Genomic DNA, 22,945 nt, shown 5'->3' with positions numbered 1-22,945 from the left:
CAACTTTTTTATTCCTGTGTTTAGTTTTAAATGGGTTGATTATCCAATTTTCATAACACTTATGAATAAGCTGGACATTCTCTTCAAAAATCGCGAACAGTTAAGACGCTGGCCTCGACTTTTCTTGAGACATAGCCAGGACCAAAAGGCCCGACGTAGGATTTACCCCTGGAGTGAAAACTTAGCAAGTGTTGATGAGCCTGGCAAGAGATCCCGGCATTTTGATGACCAACTGGACACTGACAATGGGGGGTGGTTGCATCAGATCCCTGGATCTGTAAGAAAGGCTTCGTAAAATACCTTAAGAATGTAAGGCTATAAAATGTATGTACTAAATATTTTGAATGAAATAAAATGGTTTTTAAAAACAGAATCTCACCACGTTATGAACTCTCGCGTTTGTTCACGCTTAGCGCAGTCTGTCCCTGAGAAAAAAAACTTGCGCAATGTGCGCGCGTATGGGCGTGCTTGTGCTGTAGTGGCTGTGTGTGTGTGTGTGTGGGTGTGTGTGTGTTTCAAAAACAGAAAAAGGGGGGCGAGGTGTTTGTTAAAAAAATACCCTTGCATCTGCGCTCAAGGCTCTCTCTCTATGCATGGGGGGGTCGTTTGAAACCAGGGTTTACACTATCAGGCCAAACAGATGTCTAAAAGTCATTCAGCCCAGCGCTGTCGAGACCTCCCCAGCCCCAGCATCTAGATGCTAGCCCCCGGAGATTTTAGAATATCAAAAGATACCTAATGTTTAGACGCCACCCAATACCCTATGTTTGAACCAAATGGCTGGTGTTTGAACCACATGCCTTAGGTTTCAAAGATAACTTTTTAGGCTGTTTTAGCGCGAAAAATACGACACCACTAGAGTCCGACGGCTACAAAAGCTAAGCAAAACAGGTCCCCCCTGTTAGCATCGTTTTCGCGCATTTACCCTACAGCATTCCTCCAGGAATAGTTATCGGACGGACCCCTTTAAAAAAGATCTGGTAAATACCCTCCTGATGGATATTTCTCAAGGTTAGTTCTTGAAATAAATATTTACATATGCTATATATTAGATTTGTTTGTTCTTGGGAATTGTTTGAAAACGTTGTATGTTATAGAAATATTAAACAGGTCTTAGGGCCCGGATTCTTAACGTATAAAATGTCAATATTAGCTAAAATGATTAGAGCTTTAATATTATCTAATGTTTTTTTTAGATTCTCAAACCTTCACTCAGATTCTCCGAGATATAACTGAACTCGAACCGGTCGTAGGGTCTCCGGAACAAATTGTTTACATCCCAACGCCGACCCTGAATTGTAGTAAGTAAGATTCCAAGAATTCCTTAAGAATATTTATACCTTAAAAACAAAAAGTATCGGCGTCTTATATTAAAAGTTATTTTATGTGTTTACAGCGGAAATACCTCCTAGAACGGGTGCCATAGGGAGTCTACACGGTTTCTGTGAAGGATATGCCTACGAGACAATTGTGCCCTACTCCCAGGATGTATTTACACAGAAGCCGCAAACAGAGACTTTAAACGGCCTGTCAACTCCCCTGACCCAGGACCGCTGGACGCCCCCTATTAAACACCAACGGACAATCAGGGCCCAGATCCACAGGTCCGCTTCACCCGAACAATACTACTGGGAGGGTATTCACGAGACAGCGTTACAAGGACAAGGTATGAATCAATTATAATTTATATATATATATATATATTTTATTTTTATGCCTGAATATGTTTAAACATGTACTAATGCTGTTTTTTTTTTTAAATTTCAGGCTCACAAGCTACAGACCAGGCAGATGCTATAATTAGGGTTGCCCAAAGACATGTTCCCGAGTTCTCAGAGCTTCTTCAGAACAGCCCTCTTCAAAAAAGCCGAGGTATTTAATTAATGTATTGTTAATATATAGGCTTATATCTGAAATGTATTTTACATTTTTATCAAACATATTTTAGGGTTAATAACCTATTTTTCTGTATGTATTATTTTTAATGCAGACTCCTCGCCTGCTTATAAAGACCTCCAAGAAGCTACACATCTAGATCCCGAGGAGGCGCCAAAGACCCCAGTCACCAGAACAGCGAAGCCTGATGATTTCAAAGTTTTAAATGACATTTCTGAGGTAGACGATTTGATGTTCTGTGAAGTGGCCAACCTTATTGAAGCGGCCAATTCTGGTGCGGCAAAAGCCTCTTGTGAAATAGACCAAGCCGTGCTTTTCAAGGCTTTTACACAGGGTTTAAAATCACGAAAGGCTTTACTTCAACGTCGTATGGGTATTCTATTCGAACATCAATACAATCAGGATGTGTCATTCTGGCGTAGAGAGCTTCCCCGCATGTTAAACAACAGTAGGGTTAAAACAAGCAAATACCTCCGTTAAAAAACACATATGTAAAAAAAACACAAGCACACACATCCTTAAGTAGAGAAATGGCGCCCCCTATAGACCTAAGCGAGACAATTGAAACCCTCTTAGCGGAAATCCCTACAGAGCTCCAAGATATAATTAACCATATGAATGATTCTGGGCTAATTGACATAGGGGCTATAGATGAAAACCTATTATCCCAGATTCCCTCCGAACTCATTGAAATTATTACACGTATGAATGAGTCAGGGTCTGCAGATGAAAACAGGTTATCACAGATACCCGAATCAATCATATCTTTAATTACCCAGATGAACGAGAGCCCAAGGTTTAATTCTGCACCCCCTACACCTCTAAGCCATCCTTTAACACCCTTGTTCGAAGAGGAAACCCAATACGATGTTTTTGAACAGCTGAACAAATGTCTATCAAATCTGGATCGGGAAGGTCTTGATCACAATGTACAGAACGAAAGCCCTAGGTTTAATTCTGCACCACCTACACCTCTAAGCCAGCCTTTAACACCCATGTCTGAAGAGTCTGAAACCCAATACGATGTTTTTGAACAGTTGGACGATTGTCTAGCAAATCAGGATGGGGATGGTCTTGATCGCAGTGAACATGTTTTGTATCGAAATAAATTCCACAATATTGAGGTTCGACAGTTTTTCAATTTCGCATGGGGGGGTCAGATTCGGGAATATGCTGTGTTTTACGTAATGCTTATGGACACTTTGAATGAACTGGTAGATAGAGTTAGAGCTTATAGCCAACCAAGGGATACCTTACAGTTGGAAATTTTAGGAGACAGTCTGCAGAGCCGTGTGTCGCTTATTTTAAATAGGGGTGAAGCAGATCTTGAACAATTTGTTAACCTGCTAGAACGCCTTGTTCAGTCAAATTTAAACGTGCTAGCAGATAGGACCCTCGAACTTGTAGTACAATTAGTCCGGCCACCCCAAGGAGGCGGCGGGCAGAGACGTAAACTCGATAGCCTGATGCAGTCCGAAATCATAAGCAATAAAAAGGCCTACCTCATAATCGTTCACAATCATGGTAATAAGCTATGCTTTGCCATAGGTTTGGCCCACTTACTCAGCCCAGGATGTACAGAGCGCGAAGCGTTACAGAAAGCTCAAGAGCTACAAAAGGCTGTGGGTTTAGGTATACAGGATGCTGTGGCTTTCTCAGACATAGGCAAATTTGAAAACTTTCTGAATATCAAGATTGTGGTTTTGTACCACAGCAGGGCTAATGACGCGCTCCTGAAGTTCCAAAATATACAAGAGCCACACCCTAAGACTATGTACTTTTATGTGCAAAATGAGCATTACTATGCCGTAACTAACATCACAGCATTTTTAGGCGCCCCATATGTCTGTCCAGCCTGTCATACCGGCTACACCCGCAAGGGGGGGCACTCGTGCCGTTATAACTGTTCAGTATGTCTGGATAAACATTGCCCTATGCAACCGCTAAACTTGACACCCTGTGAGGATTGTCACCGCACATGTCGTTCAGCCTACTGTTACGAAAAACACAAAACTGAAACATGGCACCCCAAGGCCTGTAAATCTGTAAGCATTTGTGACATTAACAAGAAATGTCCAAAATGCCATTGCAATTACAACCTTAAAATAGACAGCCCTAAACCCCATGTTTGTGGAATCATACATTGCCCAATCTGTAAAGGGCCCTTGAAAAGCAGAGACGCAGAAGTTGTTCAAGAAGTACCACATGAGTGCTACATTCAGCCCCTGGCTGAAGATGAACATACAGAGAAATATGTTTTTTATGATTTTGAGACAAATCAGCAATCAGGGGTTCACTTGCCTATTTTTGTATCTACCATGACTTTCAACGGTGAAAAGTGGTCGGCCGAGGGGCCCGATTGCGCCCGACTCTTTCTAAAACATTTTAGAAAGGCCCAGTACAGAAACTTCACGTTTATAGCACACAATGCGCGCGCCTATGACTCCTATCTGCTTCTGAACCCTTTGATACAGCAAGGCGTGGCGCCCAGTGTCATTGCTCAAGGGAGTAAAATCTTATGTTTTGTTGACCACGCCTTCAAACAGAGATACATTGACAGTTTAAGCTTCTTACCCATGAGATTGGCTCAAATGCCAGAGGCCTTGGGTTTTGAAAACTCGGTCAAAGGCTATTTCCCCCACTTCTTCACATCTGACGAGAATCTACATTATATAGGAGCTTATCCAGCCCCCGAAATGTACGGTTGTGATCAAATGTCTACCAAAGAGCGTGAGAAATTCATGACTTGGTACGAGACAGTAAGACATGGAACTTTTGATTTTCATAAAGAGATGGAATCATACTGTGACAATGACGTGGTTATACTACGTGAAGGATGCCTCAGATTCCGAGAAGAGGTAATCAAAGATGCAGGCATTGACCCCTGGAGCTGTACAACTATTGCATCCGCGTGCATGAAAACCTATCGTACACACTATCTAACTCCAGCCTCTATAGCGATCCCATCGCCAGACAACTACCGACGACAATTCAAGGCCTACTCTAGTGGCTCCATTCAATGGTTGGAGTACCTAGCCCAGGATAAAAATGTTTTTATCCAACATGCTTTGAATCGGGGCGAGAAGGCTTTTGGGCCTTACCATGTAGATGGATACACACAGATTGACGGTGTTGAGACAGTGTATGAGTACAACGGTTGTTTCTTCCACGGTTGTAAATTATGCTTTGTCCCCCAGGCCATGTGTGTCCTAACCCAAAAGACTTTTGGGGAAATGTACCAAGAGTTCCAAGACAAACTGAATTCTTTAAAGGCTACATACGGGTTAAAAGTGGTGGTTTTGTGGGAACACGAATGGACAGCCCTGAAAAAGGCGGATCCTCATGTTCAGGCCTTCCTTACCCAATATGACCCTCCAGAGCCCCTGGAACCGAGACAGGCCTTGTTTGGAGGCAGGACCAATGCTTTGACATTGCGTTATGTAGCTCAACCCGACGAGACAATAGGTTATGTAGATTTTACATCCCTATATCCTCATGTAATGAGTTCCTCATGCTATCCTATAGGGCATCCTGAAATTATTCACAGCGACTTTGACGAACCCCAAAATTATTTTGGTTTAATCAAAGCGACTGTCTACCCTCCTAGGGGTCTGTTTATACCTGTGCTGCCTTACAAGGGGTCTAAAGGAAAACTTTTCTTTCCCCTTTGTCGCACATGCTGTGAAAACAACAACCAGGAAAACCCATGTGATCACTCAGATCAAGAAAGAGCCCTGACAGGTGTCTGGGTCACCGTTGAATTCTCTAAGGCTTTGGAGAAGGGGTATCGTGTGGCCAAAATCTTTGAAGTGTGGAACTTTTCCAGGAAATCAGACACACTTTTTAAAGAGTACATCAAGACCTTCTTGAGATGCAAGCAGATGGCTTCAGGCTATCCAGCATCGGTTACAGATGAAGAAAGTAAAGAGAAGTACATTCAAGACTACCATGACAGAGAAGGCATACTTCTTGACCCTGACAGAATACAGGTCAACAAAACCAAAAGAAATGTTTCGAAATTGTACTTGAACTCCCTTTGGGGGAAGTTAGCGCAGAGAAGCAATATGCTAACAACTTCGATCATTAAAGACCCGGAAGAATTTTTGGAATTTGTTTTTTCGGACCAATACGAAATTTCACATTTTTCATTCTTGAGTCAAGACATTGCCTTGGTGCAATGGCGGCGCAACCCAAAGTGGGTTCTACCCCCAGGTAATGTAAATGTGTTTCTTGCAGCATTTACCACAGCCTATGCCCGACTTGAACTGTACACCCTCATGGAACAGCTTCAGCGGCGGGTTCTTTACCACGACACAGACTCTGTGGTCTATGTAAGCAAGCCGGGGGATTGGAACCCCCCACTCAGCAACTATCTTGGGGGTTTAACTAGTGAACTCGCCGAGGGTGACCATATCACAGAATGGTCCTCATGTGGGCCCAAAAGCTATGCTTTTAGGACTAAAGACAATCACGTGGTGTTGAAAGCCAAAGGCGTGACTCAAAACTACGAAAATGCCCCGCGTGTAAACTTGGAATCAATCACGCGCTTGGTCGACGGGTTCGTAAATGACAAGAATAGTGACTTGGAGATTTTGACCTCCTACAACAAAATAGTGAGGGATAAAAAGGGGTTCCATCTAAGAAACGCCCCACTCACTAAAAGATTCAGGGTAGTCTATGACAAGAGACGGCTATTGCCTGACGGTACCACATTGCCCTTTGGCTACTGACTTAGGCTACAAGCCCCAGTGTGTCTTAAAGGTTAAGATATAATGACGGCTGTCGAGGATTTTGACCCCCGTTTAAAACTGCCCTTTTCGGCCTTAATTGCAGGCCCATCAAACAGTGGTAAAACTTTTTTTGTAAAAAGTATTTTAGAGAATTCTGAACATGTGTTATCTCAAAAGCCTGACAATATTGTATGGTGTTATTCCTGTTACCAACCTCTGTATGATGAATTATTGAAGACAATAAAAATCAAGTTTGTTGAAGGAATACCCGATTCTCTGTCTGATGATCAACTTCTCCCCCCACATATACACAATCTGCTTGTTTTGGACGATATGCTATTTGCTGGTAGCGAACATCCAGAAATTGCAAGAGCTTTTACCCAATATACTCATCATAGAAACCTGTCCGTGCTTTACTTGGTCCAGAATGTGTTTCACCAAGGTAAAAATAGCCGTACCATTAGCTTGAATGCCAACTACATGGTATTGTTTAAAAATCCTAGAGACAAACTGCAAATTAGCACTCTAGCTCAGCAGATGTACCCTGGAAGGAAATCATACTTTATGGAGAGCTATGAGGACGCTACCAAAGAGCCATTTTCTTATTTAATCGTGGATTTAAAAGCAAATACTCCAGAACAGCTTAGGCTACGTACAGGCCTGTTTCCGTGGGAGCGGCCTGCTGCATACCTTCCTAAAAAGTAAACGCTATGTCTCTGCGTTTAAAAAGAAACCTGCCCCTTTTGACAAGGCTAGTTGGGTCTACAGCTAAAGGACGGAAGGCCATCTTGGGTAGTTGTTCTTCAGATCTCATATTAGCCTTATGTGAGATTGCTTTGAATCTTCTCAAAGGGCGCATTCCACTCACCCTGAACCAATTGAAAAAATTAAAGAGACAAAAGACCGCGATCAAACTCTTTGCCAATAAAAGGGCCAGTCTTCAAAAGAAAAGACATAGTATACAACAGTCTGGAGGTTTTCTCATACCTTTACTCAGTATAGCTGTGCCCTTCATCACCAGCCTTATTGCTGCCAGACGTGGGGGTTGAACACGCGGTGTGATGGCCACTAAAATGTACTTGGTGCCACAACAAGAGTTGGATAGACTTAAAAATCAAATGCAGGGTCCTGAAAATATCAGACAAACAGCTGAAAATGATTTGGATACGGCCATGAAGGATGTTTTGAACCGAAAAGGATTGAACCCTTATGATAAGATCCAAAAATACACAAACCTAATGCAAAGATATTTGACTCTGGTAAAGCAAGGGGCGAGAGAGAGCAACCATTTAACACTTTCCCTACCGGACCCTTTAACAGATGTCGAACCTAACGATAGCCAGGCCCCGGTAAGGCCTGTACCGGCGCTCTTACCTAGTGAAGATCCTATGTCTGGTGAAGCTCAAATGCCTTTTGAAGATAAAGTTATGCATGACCTACTGACACATGTGCCTTTACGTAACCGGAAGAATGTTAAATACATTATGAACAAGATAAAAGACTCAAAGGGATTAGCTGCTTGGAACGATTCTGGAGAGTTTATACTTCAGGGCGCTGTTGTTAGGGGTTCCCATATGGTGGACTTACTTAAAAGTACCACGGCTGCCCACAAGGTTGCTGATGACCGAAGGCCTCCCGGCTGGCGTCAGTTTCTTAAGGCCCTGGCAATCCTGAACATTCCCCTCTCGGGTGTACCCAACCATAAGCTTCGTCAACAGATTCAAGCTTTAAAACAAAAGCCTTCAACGAGATACAGCACCCCTAAAGATGCCCCAACGACACCGCCCCCCTATGAAAGCGATGATGCTAACTCATTTACTCCCATGAACGTCTCAGGACCTTTTCCTAATCCCGATCTCTCGGCGTGGTTAGACTTTTGAAAATGACTTTTGAAAATGACTTTTGAATGACTATGATTAAATTCAATAAAATGTTTTATTTGAAAAATAAGCAATTTAACATTTGTGGCATTCTTGAAACATATGACGTGAGCATACGCCTTGATTACGCGTTCTTAAACGACACACATTTGAACACTTTTGATATTTTCTAACAAAACAAGATACAAAGTCATCATTACTTCTTAAATCATCCTTATAAAGAAACATAACATCTTCAAAAGAAACTCCCCGGGCTCTTTGGCACAGGTAAAATACACAGTGGTGACCGCATGTAGTGGAAAGGTTATCTTGCACTTGTTTGATGCTGTAGTAGATCTTTGAACCGTTTAGGGTCAAAAAATCTTTAATAGATTTAGGGAAATGTGAAAAACCGGGGGGAAAGCCATAGGAATCAAAAAAAGTTGAGATTTTTCTTCCACCTTCCGGTTCTAATGTCATAGCTAGCCAATGTTCACCAGGCATGTGTTTAGGATGGGTATTGACAATAAACATTGCAGGCCTCTCAGGCCATATCTCAATAGGTAATTCATCACAAGCCATCACTCCACAAAATTGTTTTCCAATCAAGCGGCTCATGAGCCCTTCCAACTCTTGGGTATTCATGTCTTTGCTCAAAGGTCCTTAATAATAATCCACTAAGACCTGTCTTCGGGCATTCACTTCCAAGATTGAATCAGAGCATGCGTAAACAATCATGCTAACTGTACAGGTTAAAGGTGTACGGAAACGCATTTCCAGCCTGAGGTTACCTTGGGACATCACAGACAGATTTCCTGAGGTGTCATCATCAGGTGATAAATTGAAAGCATACAAAGTGTAACCCTCTGCAAAATCATTTCTGTCAATAGGCAAAGAGAGATCTTTTAGATGCCTCCCTGTGGCCAGGAATAGATTGTAAAATTCTCGCACAGATATGTTGTTGTTAAATTGGGGTTGGAAAGCCTTAGCAGGAACCTGACGTCCGTCCTGACAGAGAGCTACATACTCTGCATTGAAGTGTTGAAAATTAAAGGGGTTTTTATCTAAACTCCCCGTATTAGAGGCGTGATCAACCAGACCTATAACCACATATCTAGGTAAAGGGCCTAGAAATAGGTTTTCTTGACTGCAGATTCTACTGCCCACAGGTATGCTAAAGGTTTTCATGGTAATTCTTTGGAGAGGGTAAAGGGCATTTCCTTTCATCAAAGCATGTGAGTGACCCAGGCGTACTGCCGGAGATACAGACACTTTTTTAATAAAAAGGGTGGCCCCCAACACTTTCAAACTAAAATCCCCGTCTTGGGGAGACATCAGGCAAAACTCATCCTTGGCCCTGGTTAATTTTAATCTTAAATCAACAGAATTTAGGAGCAACCGTTCTTGAAAGAAAATGTCAGAGTGTATAGGGCCTAGCAAATGAAACTCTCGAGATTCGGCGCAGTAGCGAGCGCGTGCCGCTAGGCCTTTGTTCGCCCCCGTGGAAGGGTCTGTCGATTCCATAGAGACTCCTGCAGTATCCTTGCTAAACAACCCGGCGCTAAATTGTGTTTTGAGAGTGTCTTCGGAGTAGTTTAGCAAACACTCCATGATGGCTCTATATGGGTATGTGGCGCTGCTTTGACTGATTAGGCGTTCACCCAAAGTCACATCCACTTGGGAGAAGATGGTGGCCAAGGGGTAATTAATGAGACTCACTTTGGCATCGCCTGCAATATTAGACCCATCTCTTTTGGTCACTTTTAGACGTAAATGCACCAAGGTGTTGTTGAGGTCCAGATAGTTGTCACCGTGTCCTGGTATGAAAAATTCGATAGGCCCGTTATCTGTAATAGCCGAGAGGGGGGCTATCTCCACATAACTGGACCTGTCTATTGAATGCTGCGTTAACGGTGCCGTGAAAAGATCGAGTTCTGTCTTTATAGCTTCAGAGGACATTCGGTGTAAAAGAGCCATGTCACTTATTCTTTTAGAAAATACTTCCTAGTATTCTTTTTGGTCCAGACCTCCTCACTTTACCACGTCTTTGACTTACTGAGGTTCTTTTAACAGTTAACCTCCGCTTTTTAGGTGCAGGCCTGCGTCTTAAACCTGGGGGTCTCTTTTTAGGCCTTCGAGACAATATCATAAGACCAGAGCCTTCTTGATGCTCCACCTCTGGTGACGCTCTGCGGGTCATAGCATTTGCTACAACCTCACTTACTATATTTTTAGCCGCGGATTTTAAGTGTGGTTTGGCTATGCTGAAGCCTCTCTTCATAAACGGTAAAACCATCCTAAAGAGGTTACGAAATATACCCCCTATCCCCGCACCATACATTGTCGGTGATCCATGATATCCTGGTAGTCCATTACCAACTTGATCCACATAGTATGAAACATAACGGTTGGGGTCGAGCTGAGGGTGCTCCATAACCCTTTTATTTGGTATTATGTTTATAAATATAATACCAAATATTATATATGTAGAGAGGTTTTGGTGGGTCTAAAGTGTAGTTTTACAATAGTTTTACCATAAGTAAATTCAATGTTTTCGTTCTGATCCGTTTTAAGCTCAACCAGAATGTTTTCAATATATTTCTTGCTGACGGGTACGTAGTGCGGCTTGTCATAATTGACAGTGACGATGTCCCCATCCTTTCCGTCTATATGAACTGTTCTCAGGAGGGGCACACATGTGTCTCCGACCCTTTGATAGGTTATGATGTCGGTATACACAAATATGTTGTAAAAGCCTGCATGGATATCGGCAGGGAATGGGAATAATTTATCTTTCACATACGTCCATTTATTGGGACCCATCCCCAACATGTAGGATAAATTACCGCTGGTCTTTATACCCCCGTTAGCAGGCCCTGAGATTTGTATCCTTTTATGGATTGGATTGTAGAATAGGAATATTTCCATCTTGTTTAGGGTTAGGTGTTCATTCAACTCTGAGACGATCCTGTCGACGGTTCTATAGAAACCTTTTTTAAGCTTAATAAGTTTCGCAGGTTCCGATAACTTTTTGCAATAAAAATCACGGTCCTTATCTTTGATATTATACCAACTATGGGGGTATGTAATCTCGCTGAGACCTACTTCCCAAGCCTCGGATAACTCTATAGGCTTTGGAAAATTGGTTGTATAATTCGAACTCTGATTATTACGATATATATGTGCAGACGCATTACTGGGGAGAGTCAGGTAGAAGCCGCTGTGTTCCATGATGCACTCCTGTGTACACGAGAATGAGGAGCTAGTTATCAGGACTGTGGGTTTAAATTAATCCCCGTTGCCTCCACCACATCATGCTCCAATACCCAACTGTTGAACTTTTGGGGCCAGTTTTTCCAGCGGACCAGCAACCATTTTTTACCCTTTTCTCTCTTCTGATCTAGAATCTCCTCCACGTGAAAGACTTTGTCTTTACCCAACTGGACCTTCTGTAATTCCTTTTCATAAAAAGATCCCTCTATAAGATCCCCGTCATAATCTTGTAATTTGTAGACAGAGGGTATGCGTGGCAGACATTCTGTAACGGTAAACAACTCCGAGCTAAAACCTTGTTCGTATTTTTTGTCGAAAACACCCCTCAATTTAGATATACGCACCAAGTCACCCACGTTGAATTTAAAGTTAATTTTTTTCTTACGGCGAACGGGGAACAAACCATACAGATTTTTAAAGACTTGAAAAGAGTTTTCAGAAGACACCTCAGACGGTTTCATCCTTATACTCTTATGATAATTGTTATTGTACCCCTTTACTAAATCCTGAACTATATCGAGATATCGGTGTGTGTTGTGAGCTGTAAAATATCTCCACATCCGCTCCTTCAAAGTCCTATTAAAGCGTTCCACAACCGAAGCTTTCAAATCCGAGCCTGTAGCAAAATGTATTATGTTATACTTATTCATCAGCTTCTGAAATGTCTTATTGAAGAATTCTTTTCCTCCATCAGTCTGCACTTTATTGGGTGCGCCTCCTGCCTTCAAGATCGAGTCAAAGGCCCGGGTTACCTCGGCCCCGCTCTTATTTTTTAAAACCCTTACAAAGGCTACTTTAGAGAAAATATCTATAACCGTTAGCATGTAGCGATTTCCATCATTTTTATCGGCAAGGGCCTGCATGTCGCATAGATCCGCCTGAAATTGGGATAAGGGATGCGTAGAAAAAACTCTATTTCTTGGAAAATGTTTTCTTACAGATTTATGGAGAGTATAGGCATCCTGCTCTGATAACCACTCACTCACTTTAGCATCGCTTAACAGGCTACCTGTTTCTTCGGCTATTGCTCTCTGTAAACGCTCTTTACCACCATAAGACCCGGGGTTAGAGGGATTATAATAAATGTTTTTCAACAGCTGTTCAGCCATCCTTCTTGCCTCTCTGAGGGACAATAACGTTAATGAGCAACTTTCAAATAACGACAACATTTCAGTTTGAGAATTTTTATTTTTTTAACACCAAGTATTACGTATACAACCAATTCAGGATTTGTTGCAAGATACAAGTCACAGTTTTCTCAACAATCACATCATGCAACACCCTGTATATCTGGTTTAGATGTACAGGTTTGTGCCGCTGAATTTTTAAAACACACACGTCGGATATATAAGTATATAAACAACAAATATGATACACGTTCACATTAAATGGGGGTTCAAACAAATAATGCAAAATCTTAGCCAAAGTTACTTCTAGCTCTTCAGACTCATCAACAATTCTTGATACCATTTGTGTCCATTGCAAACTCCCACCCGTATGTCGTACATGATTCATGATTTGTTCCATTTTCAACAAACGCTCGACATTAGCCCAGGTATTGTGTGTCGTGTAGAACGATACATTATTCACTTTATTTTCAATAATCTGATGCATAACATTTGTAAGGTCTCTCAAAAGAAAAAATGTATTTATTCGCTCCAACATCGTAGACACATAGTTACCCATAGCTCTAAATAACAAAATGTCACTCGGTCTCTTGGGATTTATTGAGCCAGAAAACCACCACATCAGCCACCACAGCTTCCCGGTATTTGTTGTCGGTCACCAGGGTGTGTCGGATTTCTTTGAGTTTCTCGTGGATGAAAATTGCCTCCTTCAGTTCATGTAGGAAGGCCTCGGTTACCCCGTAAACTCTGGGGATAGACGGCACAAGACCCATAGACTCCAGGGCGCTGACCAGCGATGGTATAAACCTGCGGGACCACAGTCTTTTCACCAGCTCCTCAAAATGATTGAAAAAGTAGTATCTCGGAGGGTCGTATAGGCAAGGATGACGACGCTGGCTGGGGTGATTGATCTCACAGCCGATGCATTTTTCTCTTATATAGTCGCCAATCACCAAGTCTAAAAGTGTAGCTACAGAGGCCTTGATGGTATCCACAAAAATAGTACTGACCACCCCATCAAACACATCCTCAGGCTGGGTACATGTAGGTGGTGTCGCGGGTCTTGCCAGGGGTGAGTAGAGTGTAGGGCTGCGAGGCATTGAGTCCTTAGTTTCGGGGCCCCATGACGTAGCGGAGTCCTCGTAGAAGGTAGGGATATCCATGGTCTATGATGAAATGAAGAACCGGCTGCTTTTGCATTTATTGTAGAACCCCGCCTTAGGGCATCTGGGCGTGGTTAAAGACTCCCCGTACTTAGTTTTCTTCTGAAGTTGTATCTTCTTGAGGCTCTTTTGAAACGTAATCTTCAAGATTCGTATATATTATGCACTTCTTTAAATGCACAAGGCTCTGCCTCTGTTGGCTCTGTACAAAGAGATCATCCAACGCCTTCAACATGTTCAATTCCACTACATCCCAACTTTTAAAAGGGATAAGCAGACGCAGTCTGGTATCCCCAGTATGGCCCCCCTCCCGAAGGTTTTGGTTTCGGATTTCCTGGGTGCCGATATAGAACTCCAAGCCGCAGGGACGTCCATTCTGTCTTTGTATTTTCACCCTGTGAAATATACGTCCTGAGGAGTCAGGGGTACCTTCCCAACGGGTCTCGTGGCCCGTGAACACACTATACCCCTTGGTGATAAGGCGCAGTTCAGGACACACCACCTTGCGAAAAACCGACCAGTCTTCAACACCATAGTCCAAGCCTACAGTCTGTTCTGTATATTCTTCTCCTTCAGCGACCGTATAGAGGGTCACTCTACAGGCCACGTAATCAAACCGATACCCCCATAGCTGTCCATTAGACATCAACACTTGATCTTTCAGCGCATTTGATGGAGGTATTTGGCTTCTATACACATTTAAAAAACGTTTTTTTGGAGCATCATATATTGCGGGTTGATACTTGGCCCGTGCTCTATGAACCAACCGAGGACCCGCTTCAGTTGTTACAGTCATCACCGCTTTGCCACCGATCCCAAATTCCATGGTTATTCTTAAGATCTTGTACAGTCTTAAACAGGCATTGTTTTGGGGGTTTATAAGGCTTCTGCAAAGCCAGCCTCTTTGAAATGTTCATTAACAACCCCCCAACACTAGACATCCAGGAACAGTTTGACATGACACCTGGTCACTTACCCCCCAAAAGCCCCCCCTCTAACCATCAGAATGTCCTGACCGGAAGCCCAAATATGGGCATGCCCCCCTTCTACAAACCATTGGGGCATCAATCACTACATAGGGTCCTAAATCATGATCTTTTTCTGATTTACGACATTGACAACTTGACACTTACCCCAAAGACCCCCACCCCGGCCAGGATGTCCTGACCGGAAGCCCAAATATGGGCAGGCCTGCTACAACAGGACATAGGGTCATAAATCATTACATAGGGTCATAAATCAGGCTGGGGTCATAAATCATTACCGGTTGACCTGACAACTGGACCCTTACCCAAAGACCCCCACCTAACCATCAGAATGCCCTGACAGGCAACCCCTTAGGTTCACATAGCGGTCACATAGGCTCACATAGGGTCATCCATCAAATCTGGACGTGTGACATCTACTTTAATCTCTCTAATCACATCTAACGCTGAGCCCTGGACTGGAGGGAATCACATCTAACACTGAGCCCTGGACTGGAGGGAATCACATCTAACGCTGAGCCCTGGACTGGAGGGAATCACATCTAACACTGAGCCCTGGACTGGAGGTAATCACATCTAACACTGAGCCCTGGACTGGAGGGAATCACATCTAACGCTGAGCCCTGGACTGGAGGGAATCACATCTGACACTGAGCCCTGGACTGGAAGGAATCACATCTAACACTGAGCCCTGGACTGGAGGTAATCACATCTGACACCGAGCCCTGGACTGGAGGGAATCACATCTAACACTGAGCCCTGGACTGGAGGGAATCACATCTGACACCGAGCCCTGGACTGGAGGGAATCACATCTAACACTGAGCCCTGGACTGGAGGGAATCACATCTAACACTGAGCCCTTGACTGGAGGGAATCACATCTGACACTGAGCCCTGGACAGGATAGCTTTTAAACTGCACTTTAAGAGCAATGTGAAAGTTTTAGCTCCCTTAGTAAAAATAGTCTTCACTCACCTTGACACGCCACGATAAAGGATAGTGATGTGCCATCAATGCCCAACCGTTTGACAATTACTTATAGAAACTATCAGCAGGAAGCTTCGTGTTACTTTACAACTTTTTCAGGGAGTGAAAGATGACTTGGCTCAAGTTTTTTAAATGTATTCCTTTGTTTATCAGTTGCTTCATCTCACTTTTTTTTATCCCAGCCTTTCATATGATGGCTGGCCTTTTTTCCTACCCAACCCAATTTCTTACCCAGCCCTCCTGCGAGTAACCAATCCTGCAACAATCAAACCACAAGATGAGTAGACGAGGTGATTGTATCTATTTACATAATGACTGTGATAGATACTAGTCCTACAGACTTAAACTTGTTTATCGTGGCCAAGTATCTGCATGAATTGTTTGCTGTTCATCTTGTTATCCCGTCTTCAAAATATTTACCTCGTATCTCCCATCTAAAGTTCGCTAATGAAATGATCGCTCACAGCCCGCAAACATTTGGGGACGATGATGACGCTAATTAATAGTCGTTGGACGCAGTGAGGCGCTACGTGTGACGTGTTGCACTGGATGACATTCGTCTGCTAGCGTTTATTAAGACACTCGTGATTAATGGTGAGCTGTCCTCTGATAGGGTGAGAGCCAGAGCTGCAGCCCCAGACTTCGAGTGATGGAGAGAAGGCCACACTTGAGCGCCGCTCGAGAAAATATGGACCACGTTGATTAGTCGCCTTTTCATGTGCCTTCGCCCATAATGATGAGCGCACTTCTAAGTATCTCAGATAAACAGTGTCTGCAATCTGCACTCCAGCGCAGTTATGCCCATATTAATTACAGATCCTGCACACTGGCAGGATTGGAGAGGCTTCTTTGGAAAGTGGTGGGTCTCCCTTTAATTAGCATACTAGGGAAATAATTGACGCCATATGCCTGTCCCCCATGCTACCGTAGCGGGTGGTGGCACAATGCGCCGCAGCTCGTCTGGCATTCCACATCCCATGGTGAGGGTTGTGTCACCCTTCTATCCCCATGCTTTCTAAATGTACAACCACAGAAACTTGGCATCAAGAGGCACTTAGTGTGCATACATCAAGGTGATAACTATGTGCTACTGTCGGCTCGTAGAGGCGGGTCATTAATTAATTGACTTGTTTGGTGGAGGAGTGTTTGTTTGGGTGTCCAGTGTTCTACCCAGTAACCCCTTCTCTGATGCTGTGTTTAGGAGTGACAACTAATTAAATAACAGCGGAGTAGCTCTGAGAAACACAGGCCTGGTAACTGTTCAAATATCTAACCACTCCTCTCCTCATAACAGTTCTTATAATCACCTGATCTCCTTACCAATGGGGAGGCAGAGAGACAGAAAGGGAGAATCTGTATCTCAAAATATGGTATTGATGAGATGGAGATGGAAGTGATTGAACCAGTGGTGGATTATATTCGAGGGAGAAACATTGATAGATGGCACTGGGAGATATTGATCGAACATAGATAAATGCAATAATGTTTTTAGGGGCTTTCACAGCAGACTGGTAGGATACGGACTGATTCCATCCACATAGAACATTGTCATTGGAACATTGTCCTTTTTGTTTTCGTAGTAGGACTGCATTAGTCTAAAATCTAACGAGCATAACATCAGAGAAGGTGGTACGTCAAGAAGCAAGTGAAGTATTAGAAGACATTGAACATGTGATGGAGGTCAGGGAAGAGAGGCGATGTGCTCAGGTTGAGGCTTATCTAAATGTATACATGTTGAAGCCGAGATGTTGATGGACAGACAATATTTCCAAGGGAAACAGGAAAAGACAGGTCCTGCCAGGTTGAGGGTGAGTCGAGGGAGGGGGGTAAAAACTATTAGCTTTCATGATACGCTCTCCCATATCATGAGAACACTTTTATTCTGAAATGTGAAAGGTTCAATCAGAGAAGCTGAGATGAGAAAAGGGACAAGAGGAAATGAGGGAGATGAGGGATAGGAGAGAGAGAGAGAGAGAGGCTAGAGAAATGATGAGAAGGAGGGCGGAGTGCATGAAAGAGACTGATGTGGGTGGACGGCTGTGCATCGCAGCAGAGGAGAGTTTGACAGGATCAGAGAGGAGAGAGGTGAAGGGGATGAGGGCAGTCAGAAGGGTGAAATTTACCAAAGACATATGGTGAATGGAGCAGGAAAAGACTAAACAAAGAGAATCAGAAATATTTGTGGGCAGATAAGGGCAGCCAAGTCAATCAGTAGTATAAGGGGACATTCATAGAGAAGCTAAAGACAATTTAGGTTGATACATTGAGCATATGCTTGCTGTCTGCTATGGGGGATGAAGAGAGGAGAGGATGAAATGTGATCTGATTGTGAAGGAAGCAGAAATACTCATGTCTTCATGTCTCTGAATGAAGTAATCACACACAAAAAATTCTGTGAAACCTTGTAATTTACTGATAAGACCACAACTCTCTAGCTATAGTCATGATCTATATTATGCTTATGTCAATCACAAACAGAAGTTCATGAGATTGACATCAATGATTAGCAGTCAGTCTCCATTATTGCTTAGCTCTGTTCTTGATCATATTACTTAAACATTGTCTGAAAAGGATCAATATGTCTCACAAGAAAACCCCAGAGAAGCCACATCTCTTTGTGAGTATCAGTGAAACGAGCATTCTCTGTTATGGTCTCCTCTAGTAATGGCATTTCTCTGATCACCATATCCCCCCTGCAACCTTCTTTTCTTCTTCAGGAGAGCCTGAGTCAGATACCTGATGTGGCGACTCAATGGGAAAATCAAAGAGCAAAGTGGCCCTAAAAGCATTTCTGAGAGGCTTTTTTCACCTCCAGATTGAGCCAGACATCCATCACAAAAGAAATCTGTGTGATGTTCTGTGTGATTGCAGCTATTTAAATAATGTTCTTGAATATACGTATAAAGGTACCTCTATGATGAGCGTAAGTTTAGGCGTTATATTAAACATATAAATGTGGAGCTACACCATTTTCAGCAATGCCTATGAGCTACGACAAACCATGCTTACTCATCACACATAATTATCTGCATCCCAGTCTCTACCTGAAAGGTACACATTACTTACACTGGGAGACCCCAAAGTACTCAGTAGCCCTTTCCACTCACAGCCCTTGTCATCCTTTATACGGGTTGAAAATGGCAGATTTTGTCATTAATAGGAGCTTTAATTGGAACGCAGTGGCTGTACTGTAAAATTATATACATGACATCAGAGCTCAGGTTCTCTGCTCATCTGGTTTTGACTGACAGCCATTAGGGAAAGGGAAGGGGGATACCTAGTCAGTTGCACAACTTCCGCAGTTAACCCAACCCCTAGGCATCAGAGAGTTGCAGGGGGCTGCCTTAATCGACATCATCAGCAACCGGGGATCAGCTGTTGTGGGGGTTAACTGCCTTGGTCAAGGGCAGAACGGCAGATTTAGCATATTGTCGGCTCAGGGATTTGAACAAGCAACCGGTTACTGTCCCACCACTCTAATCGCTCGGCTCCCTGCCGTCCTAAGTTATAAACTTGAGCACTGCGCACGACAAGATGATGCCCCCATCCCTCCCACCATTGGCGATTTTAGAGTGTAAATCTTGGTGCGGCAAACCCCCCAAACATTTTTCTTTTGCATGCCAGCAAAGCCACTACACATCACATCACAACACAACACTAAACAATACATTAATTGTAACATGAATTGTACTATAACGGTGACAAACGGTGCCCACAAACTGTTAGGGCCTATATAAAGCTGTCCCAACAGCAGAGTCCCAACACCGTACCACTGCTACACCTGCCTATCAGCAGAGCCTTGTCTGGCAGCAAAACAGATCATTCAGCCTCATTTATTATTTTAAAAAACATTGCTGATATGGCTGACTTGCTTAAACAAATGTGGTTTCTACTGACAATTGAGATTTATAAACTATGGCATTAGGGGATGACGAGCAGATAAGAGGGAATCTAGGACGGACGTAGTCAAAATAACTATTTGTTCAGCAATTTTGAAATGTACAGCAACAGAATTCAGAACATGGGCCGTTCTTACAGTATTCTCCCTGTACACCAAGTTAGAACTGTAGGATAAACAAAAGGGGCATATAAGCACACAATGAAAGCTCTTACAATATTCAATGATTACGTTTCTCTAAAACAGGTTATAGGCTACATGTGCACCACCAAGTCAGAACAGTAGGCAAATTATTATGGTGAGGCACATGGACTACTAACAGCTTACTACACAAAACACTTAGTATTACTTTCTTAGCTACAGTATATACTGTATATCTCCTTGGCATATTACATCATTTATGCAGCAGCATACAATACATTTTTGGACTCACCTTGTTGTGCTGTGCTCACTTGAACAGGAAGGTGGAGCGGCGGTACTTCGTGGGCAACTTTTGTAATCAAACTTTGTCATCAAAGTCTGGCATTGTCTGGATTTATGGTGCTTATAAGACAACTAGGAACTCAGAAAAAAACGAACTTGAATCATGCTGACGCCAGTGATCTTCAGGTCGTAGCTCTAGAAAGAGGCCCAAGTCCCCGACTTACAATTCCGAGTTGGATGCCGTTCAAAGCAGCGTTTTCTATGTTGGAGCTAGTTTTTTTCAGATTTCCCAGTTGTCTTGATCTCACTGAAGTCAGATTTCCCAGTTCCCAGTTTCCAGTTGTTTTGAGCACGGCAGAAGTCATGCTTCTGGGGATGTTATTCGAAAACATAATGTTAACTTTCACTGCTATGCGGATGACACACAGCTGTACATTTCAATGAAACATGGTGAAGCCCCAAAATTGCCCTCGCTAGAAGCCTGTGTTTCAGACATAAGGAAGTGGATGGCTGAAAACTTTCTACTTTTAAACTCGGACAAAACAGAGATGCTTGTTCTAGGTCCCAAGAAACAAAGAGATCTTCTGTTAAATCTGACAATTCATCTTGATGGTTGTAAAGTCGTCTCAAATAAAACTGTGAAGGACCTCGGCGTTACTCTTGACCCTGATCTCTCTTTTGACGAACATATCAAGACTGTTTCAAGGACAGCTTTTTTCCATCTACGTAACATTGCAAAAATCAGAAATTTTCTGTCCAAAAATGATGCAGAAAAATTAATCCATGCATTTGTTACTTCTAGGTTAGACTACTGCAATGCTCTACTTTCCGGCTACCCGGATAAAGCACTAAATAAACTTCAGTTAGTGCTAAATACGTCTGCTAGAATCCTGACTAGAACCAAGAAATTTGATCATATTACTCCAGTGCTAGCTTCCCTACACTGGCTTCCTGTTAAGGCAAGGGCTGATTTCAAGGTTTTACTGTTAACCTATAAAGCGTTACATGGGCTTGCTCCTACCTATCTTTCCGAGTTGGTCCTGCCGTACATACCTACACGTACGCTACGGTCACAAGACGCAGGCCTCCTAATTGTCCCTAAAATTTCTAAGCAAACAGCTGGAGGCAGGGCTTTCTCCTATAGATCTCCATTTTTATGGAACAGTCTGCCTACCCATGTGAGAGACGCAGACTCGGTCTCAACCTTTAAGTCTTTACTGAAGACTTATCTCTTCAGTAGGTCATATGATTGAGTGTAGTCTGGCCCAGGAGTGTGAAGGTGAACGGAAAGGCTCTGGAGCAACGAACCGCCCTTGCTGTCTCTCCAGGGCCGGTTCCCCTCTCTCCACTGGGATTCTCTGCCTCTAACCCTGTTACTGGGGCTGAGTCACTGGCTTGCTGGTGCTCTTTCATGCCGTCCCTAGGAGGGGTGCGTCACTTGAGTGGGTTGAGTTACTGACGTGAACTTCCTGTCTGGGTTGGCGCCCCCCCTTGGTTGTGCTGTGGTGGAGACCTTTGTGGGCTATACTCGGCCTTGTCTCAGGATTGTAAGTTGGTGGTTGAGGATATCCCTCTAGTGGTGTGGGGGCTGTGCTTTGGCAGAGTGGGTGGGGTTATATCCTTCCTGTTTGGCCCTGTCCGGGGGTTTCTTCGGATGGGGCCACAGTGTCTCCTGACCGCTCCTGTCTCAGCCTCCAGTATTTATGCTGCAGTAGTTTATGTGTCGGGGGGCTAGGGTCAGTTGGTTATACCTGGAGTACTTCTCCTGTCTTATCCAGTGTCCTGTGTGAATTTAAGTATGCTCTCTCTAATTCTCTCGTTCTCTCTTTCTCTCTGAGAACCTGAGCCCTAGGACCATACGTCAGGACTACCGGGCATGCTGACACCTTGCTGTCCCCAGTCCGCCCGGCCTTGCTGCTATTCCAGTTTCAACTGTTTCTGCCTGCGGTTACGAAACCCCTACCTGTCCCAGACCTGCTGTTTTCAACTCTTAATGATCGGCTATGAAAAGCCAACTGAGATTTATTCCTGATTATTATTTGACCATGCTTGTCATTTATGAACATTTTGAAAATCTTGGCTCTCTCTAATTTTCTCCTTCTCTCTTTCTCTCGGAGGACCTGAGCCCTAGGACCATACGTCGGGACTACCGGCCGTGGTGACTCCTTGCTGCCCCCAGTCCGCCTGGCCTTGCTGCTATTCCAGTTTCAACTCTTCTGCCTGCGGTTATGGAACCCCTACCTGTCCCAGACCTGCTGTTTTCAACTCTTAATGATCGGCTTTGAAAAGCCAACTGAGATTTATTCCTGATTATTATTTGACCATGCTTGTCATTTATGAACATTTTGAAAATCTTGGCTCTCTCTAATTTTCTCCTTCTCTCTTTCTTTCTCTCGGAGGACCTGGGCCCTAGGACCATGCGTCGGGACTGCCGCCCGTGGTGACTCCTTGCTGTCCCCAGTCCGCCTGGCCTTGCTGCTATTCCAGTTTCAGCTGTTCTGCCTGCGGTTATGGAACCGCCACCTGTCCCAGACCTGTTGTTTTTCAACTCTTAATGATCAGCTATGAAAAGCCAACTGAAAATTATTCATGATTATTATTT

General features: G+C 43.5%; 2 protein-coding genes across 6 annotated transcripts in view; one reads left to right on the top strand and one right to left on the bottom strand.

Annotated features, from left to right (window-relative positions):
- Window positions 1-22,945, bottom strand: part of LOC129833490 (protein shisa-6-like) — a 108,158-nt gene that overhangs the window by 30,887 nt on the left and 54,326 nt on the right. The window lies entirely within an intron of this gene.
- Window positions 927-6,891, top strand: LOC129833491 (uncharacterized). The gene is made up of 5 exons (XM_055898140.1): window positions 927-1,011; window positions 1,197-1,301; window positions 1,397-1,666; window positions 1,768-1,872; window positions 1,991-6,891. Exons 1-5 carry the CDS (start codon window positions 996-998, stop codon window positions 2,374-2,376), a joined length of 882 nt encoding a protein of 293 aa, XP_055754115.1. The 5' UTR covers window positions 927-995; the 3' UTR covers window positions 2,377-6,891.

The sequence above is a fragment of the Salvelinus fontinalis genome, chromosome 34 (genome assembly GCF_029448725.1).
Source record: "Salvelinus fontinalis isolate EN_2023a chromosome 34, ASM2944872v1, whole genome shotgun sequence".
In the NCBI taxonomy this organism is placed as follows: domain Eukaryota; kingdom Metazoa; phylum Chordata; class Actinopteri; order Salmoniformes; family Salmonidae; genus Salvelinus; species Salvelinus fontinalis.
Note: the sequence above shows the minus strand (reverse complement) of the source record. Positions and strands in the feature narration are given on the sequence as shown.